The sequence below is a fragment of the Dipodomys ordii genome, unplaced genomic scaffold (assembly GCF_000151885.1).
Source record: "Dipodomys ordii isolate 6190 unplaced genomic scaffold, Dord_2.0 Scaffold58, whole genome shotgun sequence".
NCBI classification, from domain to species: domain Eukaryota; kingdom Metazoa; phylum Chordata; class Mammalia; order Rodentia; family Heteromyidae; genus Dipodomys; species Dipodomys ordii.
Window position 1 is genome coordinate 8,601,425 of NW_012267274.1, and position 16,267 is coordinate 8,617,691.

Here is a 16,267-nt window from a genome sequence, read left to right on the forward strand (position 1 = left end):
ATTAACCGGAAGCTGCCCACAGCCTGGTTTGAGCTCCACTTCCTCTGCCTCTTTACCCCACAGATAATTACAAAGACTCCTATTTACCAAGTCCAAAGTGCTCCTGTTCACCTACGCCTATCCTTTGCACAGCTGCTCTCCTGTGTGTGACAGGCTACCACCTCCACCACAGTCCCCAAGGAGACAGCACGGCCTCTGGGCTCCAGGCAAAGGACCTGCATTCTGGAAGCCCCTTGGGTCCGGTCCAGCCATTGCAGCTGAGGACAAGACCTGCCTTGGACAAGTCGTTTTCATCCTGAAATGATGGAGTCATGCAAAGTGCTGACTTCCCTGAATGCTGAGGACCATGAGCTGAGATGCTGCTTGTCACTGGATGAGCGTAGTCCTGTCCTCGGGAAGTGTTGGCTGCTTTAGTCGTTCATGCTGGCAAGAGTAATAAAAATGAAAGTGACAGTGAAGATGAGGATGAAGCTGGTGATGGTGCTGATGGTGATGGTGGTGATTGTTATGGGGATAATGACACCTCTGGAAGTTTTCCCATGCCACCGCATCTGCTTGTTTTAATTTGTATTAGGCCATCTTTCCCCCGGGCCTGTACTGTCCCCGAGGGTGTACTTCATGCCTGATTCAACTTCCCACAACCTCCAGCTCCTTTGGCTTTTCTCACCCAAAATAGTCTCCCTAGAGCACTTCTGAATGTACAAAGAGAAAACTACTATAGATGCTAACAAAGAATATAGTAAAACAACAACAACAGCCAATACCAACTAAGTTGCCCTAACCCAACAAGTAGGCATTCCGGACATGCTCTGATAAAGACCACACACTCACAAGGAACCACGACCCCTTCTGAGTGAGAACCTGAGTGAAGCTCGCCAGGAAATATTAAGACTCAAGTACCTCTGACAAGAACTCTCTGCCAGCCTCTCTGGTGAAGGAACACTGAAACATCAACAGGAGGGAAACAAACTCTGGAAATCACACAGTCCCCCCATGCCTAGCTTTCATGTTGAGAGGGGGTCACAGACAGAGAGACCTGCTGGTGATATCATTAACATCCACTCTTTATGTAACCACACATAACTCAATCGCTTGGCCATTATTCTGTTAGTTTTCTTATTACATGTGACCAACTGACTCCTCTAACACACATACACACACACACACACACACACACACACACACACACACACAGAGCCATAACCCCGGAAGTACTAATTACCTAATAAAGAAACATCTGGGCCAATCCTGGCTTCCTTTAAAAAAAATCTTAAGAGTTAGGAAATTTACCTTTAGATGAAAGCATTCCAACCCAAAGTAAAAGAGACCCAGGATTTTGCATATGTATTAAATAATGAAACTTGAGCTTTCAAAAGAAATCAAATGAAGTAAGCCAGACCCAGAGTAACACAGGGTGCCTGATTTCCCTCATTTGTGGCAGCTGGAATGTGCCTATAAATCTACAAGTAAACACACTGGGTGGTACAAGGGGTTCCAAATGAATTAACTGAAGGGTAATAGATTCTATGGAGAGAGCACAAATAGAATGATTCTTTTAAAAGATCAAAGCCCAATAAAAATAAGTAGTAGGAAATGGGTACTTGCCAAGAGGGAAGAGTGGGGCCAAAAGGAGAGGGGTAAAAGATTGAAGGAGGGGAGTGGGAGACAGCAGGCAATAACTCATTGTTTATACCATGGAATTGAGAAATGTAAGGGAAGCCATGGGTCGAAGTTGGGTGAAGATGTGGAAGGGAGGACACAGATCAAGATGCATTGTGCACATAAACTGCTTTGTTCAATGGCAAAAAATTCAATACATAACCTAAAATTAAAAGAGGGAAGGGATGGGTTGGGAAGGGTGGGTGAGAATGGTCAAGATGCACTGTAGTCAAAACCTGCTCTGGTGAGTGGCAACTCCTTTATACAACTACTTAAAGATAATAAAAAGTATTATAAAGTTATTTTAAATATCAGTCAAACATATCTTCTCCACTTAACACTCTTCTACAAATACTGGAAGGAATTAGAGGTTCAAACGGTGACAAACACTACCTTATATTAAATCCTTAATAAAATCCAGGAGAACAAATGGAATTCAGAGCATGACAAAGTATTTTTCATCTTGGGGTTGCAGATATTGTTAAGTGTAGCCATGGGGTTTCCTGGTTTTATGATGCAGCCTCACAAAATCTCCAGACCAAATGCAAGAAATTCATCAACTATTACGAACAAAGGATAAGACTGAACTTATGTCACTGGGAAATGAGTGGTCACAAATCAGTGTGTGATGGAGTGCCCCTCTCCTCTTTGAGCATGACCCCCACTGAACAGCTTTCTTGGCTGCCTCTTTCCTGCTTCTGCCAATATGCAAAATGGTCCATCCTATTTGTGTCTGTAGCCAGGATATTTGTGGCACTTGTCTCTAGTCTTCAAAACAACCCATTGTTCATAAATCTGGGGCACAGTCACAAATTTTCTTGCCCTATCCTGTATAAACACTCATCTCCAAATTGTATTATACAACATACAAGATGTAAATTCTTATGAAGAATGAGAGTAAGGGACAAATAGATGCCTCTTCCTGTTAAAGCCATAAAATCATTAGACACACACTGATTCATTCCTTCATCTCCAGGAGTTATAGGACATTTGAATTTGTCCAGAAGTGAAAATGTTTTATTGCAATACTCCAGTATCTGTTATGGTCTACTCCCAACCACCACTGAAATATTAAAATATTTCAGTTTCCCTGAGACTCACAGAAACCTAGTTTCTGGAGTTATTAAAAGCAAGTGTAAGACTATTTCGGTGTTCTGCGATGTTCCAGACATCCTGGAGTTTGCAGATACAGAAATCTTTTCAATCATCATTAGCTAATAAGATTTCCCACCTAAAAACTGGAGGAATTTCATTCAAAATGCAAAATTTACCTGTGTGTGTTCTATGAAAGTTCTCAAAATTTCATTTCAGTTCCCAGAGGCCCAGACACAATGACAGGTCAAGAGGAATGACCTTCAAGCCTGGCCACCCAAATGATACATAATGGCTCCACAGTACTGGGAGCTTAAATATTTCCTGTGCTGTGGAAGGGGTTGATGGCAATTCTCCTGGGGTTAATTCGCATCTGGAAGTGGCTGTGGACACTTTGCTTCTTGCCTACAGGGACAGTTCATAGAGAAGACTAGATAGTAACAGCACTCCACGCTGGTGGCCTGGGCACAGTACTGCTCCTCACTAGATGTCATATCTCGTGGGAAGTTCCCTCATCCTTGGGTTGAAGATCTATACCTGCAATGTATGGACAATCATGACACCTTCTTTACCGAGATGGAGTGGAACCAAGTGAGACTATCCCTGCTCCTGCTCTTAGCACACTGAGGAAGTGGAGGGTAAAATGTTTCCAGTGTCAGCCAGGATGGGTAGGTAGAAATATAATCCTGCTATCCCCACCAGCTAGTTTGTTTGCTCATTTATTTATTCTAGAAGAAGAGAGACACAAGACACCATTCAAGGGCTAATCTTATTGGTAGTCAACAACTGACCAGCTAGAACCAAAAAAGCAGTTAACAGAACTACCTATGGTACCTAAGTTTGGCAAAATCAAGACTTATTCTCAGGAACAAGGGGCATAAAGTTCTTGTCATTTTTTTTAGTGTTTCTGTGTCTGTGTGCCTCGGTGTGTGTGTGTGTGTGTGTATGTGTGTGTGTGTGTGTTGTGCATGCGCACACACGCACACACATGTGCATTTGCTAGTTCTGGGGCTTGAACTCAGGGCCTGGGCACTGTCCCTGGCTTTTTTTGCTCAAGGTTAGCACTCTACCATTTGAACCCCAGCTCTACTTCCAGCTTTATTGGTGGTTAATTGGAGTTACATGTCTCACAGACTTTCCTGCCCAGGTTGGCTAGAAACTGCAATCCTTAGACCTCAGCCCGAGTAGTTAGTGTTACAGGTGTGAGGCACAAGCACCCAGCTTTCTATTCTTTCTTTTACCGTAAATATTCAGAAGCAGTTTGGCATAGCCCAGGTACATGAGTCCCTTCTCTTTCCAAAGTTTTGGGGAATTATGTTTTCTCACATGACTAAACAGCAGCCATCATAATTCAGAATTGAATTTGAATGTGACGGGCCACCCACCTTCTCTTTATTCCAAGCAGACTGCCATCTTAGCAGGGGTTTTAGAAAAGCAAAGATGAAAGCCCACTAGCCCACTGGGTTTATACCTGGGAGAAGGGTCAAATCAGCCATGAAATTATGGTACTTACAAACATGAGGCGAGTCGGTATGTTGTCTGATTGCACCAAAGGATTTTTATAGAGCCAGATCTCTTCCGGCTGGATAACTCGCTGGAATGGATCCAAAAACTCTGTAAAACTGAAACAAAGCAAAGATCATGAGAGCTGAGCATTGTGCTAGGGGTGGCGGTGGGCTGACCCAAGGAGACCCCTCCACAGGGAACACATCTGCCCTCCAGTGTGGGCGCCCTGCTGCTGCTTCTTGGCCCATTCCAACTACAGAATGACAAAGACTCAGAACAAAGATCAGTTCTCTGAGTCAGGAAATGGCTTTGAGGCTGCCCTACAGAGACTCTTAAGAACCTGGAACTGAAAATTAATGTAAAAGCTAAAGTGTAATATGGCTGAGACAGCAAGGCCAGGCCAGACTTTGGGAAGAAAATGGGCTTAAGTTGGAACAAGCATGAGAAAGCAAATGGCTCTCTTAAGAGAGCAACTGTCCACATTCCTCTCCTCACATTACCTAGAGGCACCATGCAGTGCCCAACACCTCCTCTAGGGGGCAGAGTGAGGGTGAAAAGATTCCAAGAGAAGTTGGTCGCTTGGGGGCTGGAGAGGAATGTCAAAAAACATATGTTTTGGGTCTGCTGACTTAACAGCATTAAGCCTCCTTCCTCTTCATTCTTCAAGACATCCCACTCATGTCCTGAGATCCTTAGTTGGGCAATGAAAAGCCATCACCCACTAAGGGGGAAACTAGGGAAGTGATGGTGGAAAATGCATGCGCTTGCTTTGTTGGTTCTCAGCTATCAGCATACCCCCAGCTCTCCTGTTCAATCTCTACTTGGTGACAAGGCTTCGGATACGACCAGATGAAGCCACAGGACCAGGAGAGGCAGGGTTCAAGTGCCAGGCCAAGGAACTTCCAATCTGGCCAAGTCAATGACAGACTCAGCAAAGGGGATGGGAAATCCCAGTCAAAGCAGTTACTCTAAGAGTGGAGAGGATGGGACTTGGAGCAGAACAGAGGAGGAGACACAGAGCTGGTCCCCCATCTGGAAGATGGACACACCTTACAGAGCTGTAGTGAAAACCAAAGGAAAGAGCCTGCACGCGGATGCCTAACAGAACGTCAACAGAAGCTGGCGTTTTATCACCACTGTGGTTCCGCTGTAGCCTACAGCTGAATGTTTGCACCAGGCAATTTTCATGATTCTGTTTGCTTGATATTTGTGGCAGCCTATTCCCTGCTCCCAAGTGTTTTTAAAACATTTTTAAAGGACATGAAATTCAACAAATTCTGTTTGAGAAATGTCTTCAAGAGTGCATAACCTACTTAGAGTAACTCCGGCTTCAACAATACTCCGCTGCCTGCATAATGATTCCCCCCGCCCCCTACAATGTTTTGGTGGTTCATGCATTTGTGGATCAGAAAGGCAAGAGAGGTTTAGCTTTCGTGTGGCTTCGGTGTGTGACACTGACGCTTCTCAGCACGCTGGCTGCCACAGGCCAGCCACTGATGCCAGCTGACATCCGGGAGTCCTGCTAACGCTTCTCTGAGCCCTTCCACATGCCTTGCCAGCACTGTGGTCCAGGAGGGAGTCAGCATCCTTCACCACCACTGGCTTCCCCCAGAATAAGCATCCTGAAAGAAGCAGGCAGAAAACAGAGTAGCTTCTCTTGGCCCTGCCCGGGAGCCACACAGAGCAGCCTGCGCCACCTCTGTCTGTGAGGCATAAGTCAGCCAGATCAGAGGGAGGGAAGGTAACACAATCTGTTGGCCAAGGTGTAGGCAGGGAACATCTCATGACTGAAAAGCAGGTAGATGCAAGCGACAGCTAAAACACCATCTGCCACCCACAGCGCATTATTAACTACAATGGTCCCCACTCTCCCAGGACTGTCATTCCCATTTATTCCCCCCTATTCCTCAGGAGCCACAGGGCTGAAGAACTCGATACCTCCCATCTTCTCTGTCTTCCAGGTTCTACTTTCTGCATGCAATGTTTTCTAAAGTCCCGTGCACTCTGCCTTTTTTTTTTTTGCACAAATCTCTCACCCTACCCAGAGTAGCTGCAGCCAGAACACATCTATCAAGCAAATTACACCCTGTGGGAGCAACAGTACCAAGAAAGATAGATGTCCCTTCTTCCGCCCAGCTCCAGCCACCGGTGTCTGCCTCAGAAACCCAGACAGTAAGGCAGCTGCTCAGAGGACCGAGGGCTCATGGATGCTCACGGGGGGCAGAGGAGGGCAAGCCACGGATGAAAGTCCTGGAGACATTCCAAAATGTTTCAAGACAGGGCAGGCCCAGACCTGAAGTATCCTCTACATGCGCTTTGTCGTATGCCAGGTCAGAGGACCCCCAAACTTTAATGTAACCAGGAAACACTGTGGGGGGTGGGAGACATTGGTGACACTGCAGATCCAGATACAAGGAAGACCCTATCAACTACAAGTCCCTGGTCTCACGCCAGGCCTACTGAATCTGAATCCACAGGTAACAAAACTCACGGGGGATTCTTGTGAATGGGATTGTCTGAGACAGAGTGTCCTCAGGGACAAGCCAGGGTGTGTCTACTTGGGTCGAGTATGGGCTGGGTTCACTGGTCTTGCCTTGTCCTGCTTCTGCTACTCCTGTGACTTTTCCCTTGGGAAAGTACATTAGTTGACTGGTGAAGAAATTTCGTGTCAACACCTCCCTAGACAAGGGGGTAAGCACCAAAATCAGGCAATGGAATGGAAGCCTGCAACCCAGTCCCAGCCTGTGACACTGCCTTGTGAGCAGAGGCCTGACCTCAGAGGCTTGATCTCCCTCTGGGAGGGAAAAGGGGGCAGTGAGCTCACCAAGACCTTGCTGTGCTGGAGAGCTGGGGGGGGGGGGGAGATGAGAGGGAGGGGAAGGAGGAGCACCAACATTCTCTCTGCCTGCAATGTTACCTTGGTCTCAACCGCACCCGATCTAACCCACCTCACAAAGCCCCTAAGATCATCCCAGGTCCCACATAAGTTATGGGAGAAGAAAAAAACAAAAGATTCAAATCTGAAAAAAAAAACAACTTAAAGGTACAGTAATCTGGGACCCTTCCAGGCAGTGGAAAATAGCCTCACCGGCATTAGTAATTCTTGCAAGGATGTCTGCATATACCCGGCCAGTATAGTGACCAATACGCTAGACTCTCATAAACAGCTGAAGAAAATGTAGCAACACTTTGACCACTGGAAGATGTGTGAAGCTACACATGTTTACTTTTATTCCCAACAACCATAATGCAGGAAGAAATGTCTAATGTCCAAAATTCTTGGACAGGTCTATTGGCGGATCAATTTTTACACTAATTTAGTGTACAAAGGAATTGTGTCTAGAGATCTATCCTGCTCTCCTCCAGGTCTGAGGGCTGGACCTGCTGTCTTCACAGTGAACGATATTTGTCCAGCTCCACTGAGCTCTGGTTATGAGAAGTGTCGGGGTGACTGTGTGCAGAATGCAGGAGGCTCTACACTCCACTTGTGTGGATTACTGCCTCCTCAAGAGAGGAGATGCTTAGCAGTAGGCTATGATTTCTAAACTGTCATCAGATTGGATGACCAAAAAGAAATGGAAAGGAAGCATGCTGTATAGAAAGGCGTGGGAATTCAGCAGATGCAGAGCATAGATTCTATTGATTGCTAAGGGGGAAAAAATGCTATCGCACAGGATTGCACAGGTGGGAATCTCATGTTTTCCTCACTGTCATAAATAAACCAGCCGCCAGTGCCAGTCTCATTTCCAAATGATGACTTCTCCCCACGCTCTAAGAATTCACAAAACGTTAACTACTGTCAACACCATTTTACATGAAAATAAGCTATCTCTACTTTGTAGGTCAAATAACTCTATGTGAAAATCATGGAGTTCCGACAGAAGGAAACAGACCATTTGCTTCCGTGGAAACTATCACTGTCTAAGGTCAAGTAACTTGTTGGGTTTTAAGACAATTCCTGCTTCTGTTCCTGTGCTGGCTGAGTAGAGGGATTTTTCTACCTCAATGTGTATCTTAATTTCTTCTTGAGGAAGTGTGAATAGTATTACTTGTTTTCTCATTAATTTTTTATGATAGAAGTTTGAATGAGAAGCTTGTAAAATATACATAATGAAAATTCAAAGACACAATCCTAATTATGCCTGGCAAGTCGCTCTTTATCGTGCATAGTTCATGCATCATGTAAATCCTCCTGAACTACATACCACACACACATGACATGTGCAAATATACACACATACAATATCTGCAAGTATGCATACATAAAACAAGTATAAATATGCACACAATTATGTGCAAACACACATACATCGAACACGTAAAACTTACTCCCCTGTACACACATCAAACCTGAATTTAAATGAGTTGAAGGCAAGAGAAAACATGCCTTTTGTTTGTTTTGTTCTCATCTTGGGGCTTGAACTCAAGGCCTGGATGCTGTCCCTGGGCTTTTTTAAATAATTGTCTCATGATTAATGCGCTATCACTTCAACCACATCTCTACTTCTGGATTTGGGTGGTTAGTTGGAGATAAGAATTTCATAGACTTTCCTGCCTGAGCTGGCTTTAAACCACGATCCTTAGACCTCAGTCCTGAGTAGCTAGGATTACAGATATAAGCCACCAGCACTGGGCCAGCATGCTTTTTTCTTTTTTGAAGACACAGGGAAGTGGAAAAGAGGAAAAGGAAATGTAGATGCTGCCAACAAATGAGAAACAAGCAGAACACAGCACTAACACAGGAAAGGAGACAAAGCAAACAACAGAAAACCAAACACTTTTCCCCTCTGGGTATGCTTGGGCTCCCAGCTACTCTTCCATGGCAAATTATCAATCACCTCCCGCCTTGCTTCCTTGGGCCACCTGAGTCTTCACTTCCAAGTAGCAGGTGACACAGAGTCACCACTGGGACCTCTCCATTGCTTTTCTATCCTGGCATCAAATAAAATCATGACCTCACCACTGGAAGGTCTCCAGACTGGGGCCTGATGAGCAGCATCTAGACTCAGGCCAAATTAGCACCAGGCTCACACCCCCACCCCAACCCCACCCATGTGCCTGCTGACACTCGCTTCCTCCCACCCTCCCTGCGGCCAGCCCTCCCATAGCACATCCCCAGCGCAGCAATCTAGGGTATGTATGCATCATGTGGGAAGGGCACAGAAGGGGACAGACCACAGACTCCCATCTCATCTAACACACATTCAAGGATGAATTCTGGGATACACGCAGTACCCTCCTGTGAACGCACCGGGGTCCCCAATGTAAGGACGACAGTCAAGGAATGCTGACTCACAACCGATTGGGGCAGGAGACATGAAAATCTTCAGTAACAGGCTTTAGAACGCTGCCTGAGCACAGCCTGGAGACACATCCTCACGCTGCTTGGAGACGTCCAGGTTGGGTCCCTCTCCTATCTAGAGCCACTGATGACAAGCCGGTCCTTAGCTGTGGCAAGGCACGAATCTACCACAGTCCACATGCTGAACACACCCACAGATTCAGCTCAAAGCTGGGAAACTAGAAGAATGGCTGAGCTTAACTCCAGAGCGAAAACAAGATTGTCAAGGGCAATGACGTCACTATCACCAGGGCCTCCCCTAATTCCAAGGCAAGTTCATAAGCCCAAGTCTCCCTATCATTCTCTAAACAATTCTATGCATTTGCCGATAATCCCTTGATATCTGGCCCCTTCTGAGAGGCTTCAAGGTCATGGTGTATGGTTAGTGTCAGCCCTCTCCTTCCTTTTCCACCACCAGAAACCATTAGGTATTATAGAAATAGGAACCTAAGCAGACCATTGGACTTGGTTTAACTCCTTTGGTTTAACTCCTTGGTTTAACTGCCTTTGGCATTTGCAGCTGGTTGGAGTATGAAAAGTCACTCAACCTCTCAGAGACATCATATCCCTCCACCCCCACAACTGCCACGCCCACTAGAGTCCCTCTGAATAGTATATTCTTAAATTCACAGTACTGTCAGATCTGTCTAACCCGGGTTATTAAAGTCTCAATAAAGGTAGCTGCTTTACCCAGAAATGCAAATATGTGTTACTTTAGTTTTATGGTATTTTTCAGGGGGTAAAGCGGTGGGGGGTAGGGGGTGGATGGGACAGTACTGAGATTGAACTTAGGGCTTTGAACTCTATGTATCACTTGAGTCAAGTCCTTTTGCTTTTTAGTTGTCTTTCAGATAGGGCGTCTCACTCTTTTCCAGGCTGGCTTCAAGCCAGTATTCAGGACACCTCCATCTCTAGGTGTGCACCAAGCACATCTGGCTCCCCTCCCCCCTTCTTTAGGCCTTCTTAAGCTGGGAAGGGCATTGGGGAAGGGATTCAGAGAGGAGAGTGAGGAGAATATTTAATATGATCTCTTGCCTTTGGGCAGAGCCAGCTGCCCCAACTCGGAGGAAGATCCTTCCAGAAGCAGGTTGTCGGTTCCATGGCTCACAGAGCTAGCCTGTCATGATGGCCACTCAATCAATGAATGCATCCAGCCCCTGTTCCCAGGACTGATACGTCCCATGTGCCTCCTCCCTGCCAGGCAGTGTGGCTGGGTTCTGCTGAGCACATGCAGCGCCCATGTGTAAGTGCTTTGCCTCCCACCCAGGACAGGCTGGATCAGGAGCATCTATTGTGCAATTAGGAAACATGCTTTATGCTTTTCTCTTTTAGATATCAAGTAAAAAAAAAAATCACTCTTTGGGCCTTTGTTTGCTCATAGAATGCCTTCCCGTGCAGGCAAACAGAAGACCGGGAAGGCGTTTATGGCCTGAACTCAAACAAAGCTCCCATCTGAATGAGCTCAGGGGGCTCAGGACCTGTGGCTCGGTAACTTTGCCTGAGTTAGCTAAGAACTTTTGATTTTCCTGCCTTTGCCTCCCAAGTGGCTGGGATGACAGGCTGCACCACCATGCCCCGCTGGGTTTTTACCTGCTTTGGATCCAACTGTACCATTAGCACTTAGCACGGTACCTGGCACGTAGTCGGTGCTCGGTTGAATCACAAAGCCATGGCAGCTGCCTCCATAAAGACCCAGTCCTCTGCTACATGGAATCTTTAGTTGGAGGCTGGTAGCTGGCAGCTGGCAGCCCTTGGGCTGAACCCGGCCTGCTGCTGTGTTTGGTGTGGGCTCCTTGCTGTTATAAAACAACGCAAGTCATGGCCAACACTTACACGCCAAGAATGTTTGCATCAAACCCTGAATTTTGAGCTTCTGTGGAAGAATTTGGTTTGCTCACCTTGGCTCTGCCTTCTACGGTCAGTCCAAGGGGCCAAGCAGCAGCTGCCTACGGTGGATGAGGGAAACGAGGAAGGCGTCAGCCCACCGTCTTCGCCACCCACTCGCATGTGTTTGTGAGCTGCTACCATCTTGACGGTGCCTGTGGCGTGCACCATCCTTCTCATGGCTGCTCTGACTGCTTGCTCCTCATCCATCTGGGAGGGGAGCCTTTAACAGGTCCCATGACCTCATGAGTCCTGCCCCAGAAGCCAGCTCACTGTGCACAAGGCCTATCCCCAGAGAGCGTAGCCATTGCTGCGTGCATGTTGGATGAATGACTTAAGACAAATGCACCCACAGTAGAACTCGTTCTAACTTTCCATGCTCTGCTCCCTCCGCCCCCCACCATCATCAAATTCCTAGTGAGAGATCAGCTTTCAGACCTGGCCACTCTTCCTCAAGCCCACATTGGGGGGTGGGGGGGGAGGAGCACTGGCTGTGATGCTCACCCAGAAATGGCCTGACACATTCCAGGCACTTATTGCTTAGAGTATGGCTCAAGTGGTAGAGCACCTGCCCAGCAAGCATGAAGCCCTGAGTTCAAGTCTCAAGACTACCAAAAAATTAAACAATATATATATATATATATATATATATACACATGTATATATATGTATATGTTGTGCTATATATACATATGTATATGTATATTCATATATATGTATATATACATATGTATATATGTATATATACATATATATATAGCACAACTTCTCATCTCTTGGGAATATAAAAACCAAGGAAGAATGCTTATTCTTGCCATTTTCAACCTGTTGCCATATCTGTGAGACTTAGGAGGGATTTCCCTGGAACCTGTGGTCCTTATGGTAAGGTTTGAATTACATTTCGAGATTTCACACAGCACTGCAAGTTTTGGGTAATCAAGTTTGGGAAAGCATGTAATCAAGCTGATTTATCCACAATTACCTCCCCCATCCTCCTTCCTCATCACCCCCATTCTGCAATTACTTGCATGGAGAATTTTTATGGAAAGGAAACAATGGAAGAGAAGGCAGACGATCCCTTCTGAATTCCACAGCCAACCATAGCTCAGCCCTGTGATAAGCCTTGACCCCTTGCAGGAGACAGCATTTCCCAGGCAGGGGAAATGGTGCACAAATGTCTGAATGGGGAGGGAGGAAGTGGTGGGAAAACCCTCCAGGTTGATAGGGTGAGTGGTGGCCAAAGTACAGAGAGGGCAGGTATGCTGAGCCTCTGATCAGAATCTAACAATCGCCCTGTCCATGTGCCATGGCCTGTCCCTAAGTTCAGGCTCACTCCTGGCCTAGTCCAGCAGTGGACACCATGACTGTCATCAAGTGATTCTAAAGGAAGCGGAAGACCCACTGCGCAAACCATGGCCTGCCCTGTTTGTTACTGGCTCTGCCCCGGAACACTCCATTCCCCTCCTTATGCCAACAGCACTTTAAAACACAGCGCTGTTCATAATATTGTGACACCCATGGTCCTGGACACATTAAATGCAGATGTCTTTTGGCCCTCACAACTATTACAGACTATGTCCTCATAAAATGTCCCATCTGCAGATGGCCAAAGCAAAGATCCTGAAGGCCATGCAGGGTTTATGCAGCCCGATCCCAGCACCACCTCTGACCCAGAGTCCATGTTCGCATGGCAACCTGGCACTGCTGCTTCAAGAGATGATGAAGGCTGACCTAGAGGCACAGTGGAGCCAGGTTGTACGTCAAAACCTGATCTTTTACCAGGGTGCTAGCTACTCAGGAGGCTGAGATCTGAGGATCACAGTTCAAAGACAGTCCAGGCAGAAAACTCCTTGAGACTCTTATCTCCAATAAACCACCAGAAAACCAGAAGTGGCACTGTGGCTCAAGTGGTAGAGCATTCGCCTTGAGCTGAAGAGCTGAGGGACAACACCTAAGCCCAGAGTTCAAGCCCCCTGACTGACAAAAAAAAAAACAAAACTGATCTTTTACCGGGGTGCCAGTGGCTCACGCCTGTAATCCAAGCTACTCAGGATGCTGGGATCTGAGAATCACGGTTTAAAGCCAGCCCAGGCAAGAAAGCCCTTGAGACTCTTATCTCCAATTAAACACCAAAAAGCCAGAAGTAGAGCTGTGGCTCAAGTGGTTGAGTGTCAGTCTTAAGCCAAAAAGCTTAAGTGTCCAGGCCCTAAGTTCAAGCCCCAGAACTGGCTTAAAAAATATATTTAAAAGAAAATGCAGAGGACATAAAGAAAGGCACTTCCCGAGAGAAACTGGTAGGTCTGTCTGGATCCCAGCCAGGGCATGGATGACCTTGGGGAAGGCATCTGCTTCCCCAGTTGTGAGATAAGAGGGCTTCTTGGATGGTCTTTAATGGATCACAGGACCTGGTAGTGTCTAACTACAGCAAAAACCCCTGGAGCAGTGGTTCTCCATCTTTAAAATATCACTGCCAAGGCCTCAACCCAAGCCAATTAAGTCAGGGTTGCTGGGCAGCCATGAGAGACTACCCTGATCAGAGCCACCTTGCAGATGACAACCTCTTTATTCTATTGACTGTTCTTGCTCGCTTTTATTGGAATATTCTCTTTGATTTTGTCTGTGCCTTATTTTCCTGCTGAATGAATCGAGAACAGTCTCTAAAAAAATCTTATATGAAACTCATATTATCTAGACTCAGATACCATACATATGTGGTGAGTATCATGTATGAATCCTACTTAATGGAGATTCCCTTCTGAAGGCAGCCTGAGAGAGTTCTCTCTCTCTCTCTCCCCCCTCTCTCTCTCACTCTCTCGCTCTGTCTCTCTTTCTCTCTCTCCTTCCTATCAGTATCTCTTGGTGCTTTTGTCCTTCCTGTAAACCATCCTGGGCTAGAAGGAAGGCCCTGTCCCTTAGAAGCCACTCTTGGTGGACCACATCCAGACAGGCAGGTAGAATGAGTTTGGCAAAGGTCTGTTGAGCTTGGGAGGCCATTCTAGGCCTTAGGCCTCTGAATAAGATACAGCCCCAGATTAGGAAGAAGACACAGGTTTCAAAGCTGGCAGTCTCAGTTTGCGTCCGCTGCTATAGCAAATCACCACAAACGTAATAGCATTAGGCATGAGCTCTGGAAGACAGAAGTCTGATGCAGGTTTCACCTATGTAAAATCAAAGGGCTAGCAGGGCTGCATTCTGGAAGCTCTCAAGGAGACTTCATTTCCTGGACCTGTCCAACCTCTAGAGGCTTCCTTCAGTCTTTGGCGTGCAGCCCCTTCCTTATCAAAGCTAGCAGGGGTGAATTCTGAGACCCATCACAATGCATCTTTCCAGTCCTCTTCTGCCCATCCACTTTTAACTGGTAGTTTAATTAGTTGATTGATTAGTCAGAACCCACAGGTATTGCAGGACAATCTCCCCACAGGAAGGATAAAACTATAATTCTACTGCTGCATCAGGCAGCCCAGGCTCAGGATGAGGGCACTGGCAGCTCAAGAGGAGCATGAGTCTGCCACACGCTGTTTAGAACAATCCATTGCTAGCAATGCTCCAGGTAAAGGAGGGGGGGAGGCATAGCAGATCCTGTGTTCCCTTTCCCTTTTCCTGTTACTTAAATAACATGCAGACGTGCCATAGGGAATAGGGAAGGTCTGCAATGGTAACAGCTTCTGAGCCAGCATTGCATCCCACTGAGGTCTCCTGGGCCAAGCAACTTGCAAATTGAATACTCTGTTCCACACAGGTATTACCTGATGCTATTTGGCCCCATGAACTCAGGACTACAGACAGTGCACCTGTCTCTCCCAAGCCACCCCAAGGCCCTGCCCCTGGAGGGTCTCAGACCCCATTTGTCAAGCACTAAGTTCACAGCGTTCACAGCAACTTCTAAGTGCTTTATAACAATTCACTTAGTCCTCAAAAGACCTTTGCCAGGGTAGATGATTGAGCTGCATGGTCCAGCAAACGACACCAGCTCCCCTTTCTCAAAGCCACCTTCCTTCCATGCTACCAACCCCCATGCTCGGTCCCCAATCTCTAGCTCATTCTTCTAACTTCAATCTTCTACCAGATGAGGCTGAAACCTGAAGAAACTCACCCCCTGCTTTTGAACCACATGGGAGTGCTCTGTTCCTGACCTATCCATTGGTCCCCAGCCCTGGGCGGGTGTAGGGACCCAGGGGAACAACTGGGAGGAGAGAAGGAGGAAGGTGGAAGGACTCTAGAGGCTTGCCAACCTGTGAATGCCACAGGCCCACTCCAGATCTAAACTGGTACGTCTCTAACACCAAGGCCTGGAAAGTAAAGGTTAGAGGAGAGGAATGAGCCAGCCAAGCCAAGAACCTATGAACTCCTGTGCAGTTCCTGAGGGCTGCTATGGCTCTGACTCTCTCACTCCACTTCACCCACAGTCTGAGGGTCTGGAAACTTGGCAACCAGACAAGTTCCTCCTTCCCAGAATGCTCTTCCCCACACACTGCCCTGGATCCCTGCTCGCTTCCTCCTCATGCCTGCCGTGACATCTCCTCTGCAAACCAGCCTTCCCTCCATGCCTCACCTGGAATGTTCCCGTGCTGTCCAGCGCCATCAAACACACCATTCATGCTTGTGTGCTAGTGGAGCCATGCCTCTTACCAGATAGAAGAGAAGCTCTGTGAGGACCATGGCTTCATCTGTTTTGTTCACTGTTGGACACAAAGGTCTAGATTCCTGTCTTCCAGGCAGCCAAAAGAATTCACCGAATGAATGCATGATCCTACTCTGTCATTTCACACACACACACACACACAC

General features: G+C 46.9%; 1 protein-coding gene across 1 annotated transcript in view; it reads right to left on the minus strand.

Annotated features, from left to right (window-relative positions):
* Ppapdc1a (phosphatidic acid phosphatase type 2 domain containing 1A) overlaps positions 1 to 16,267 on the minus strand; it is a 108,059-nt gene that overhangs the window by 71,172 nt on the left and 20,620 nt on the right. Inside the window, exon 2 of the mRNA XM_013021910.1 lies at positions 4,265 to 4,373. Within this exon, the coding sequence (XP_012877364.1) occupies positions 4,265 to 4,373 (109 nt within the window). The remainder of the gene's footprint in view (positions 1 to 4,264; positions 4,374 to 16,267) is intronic.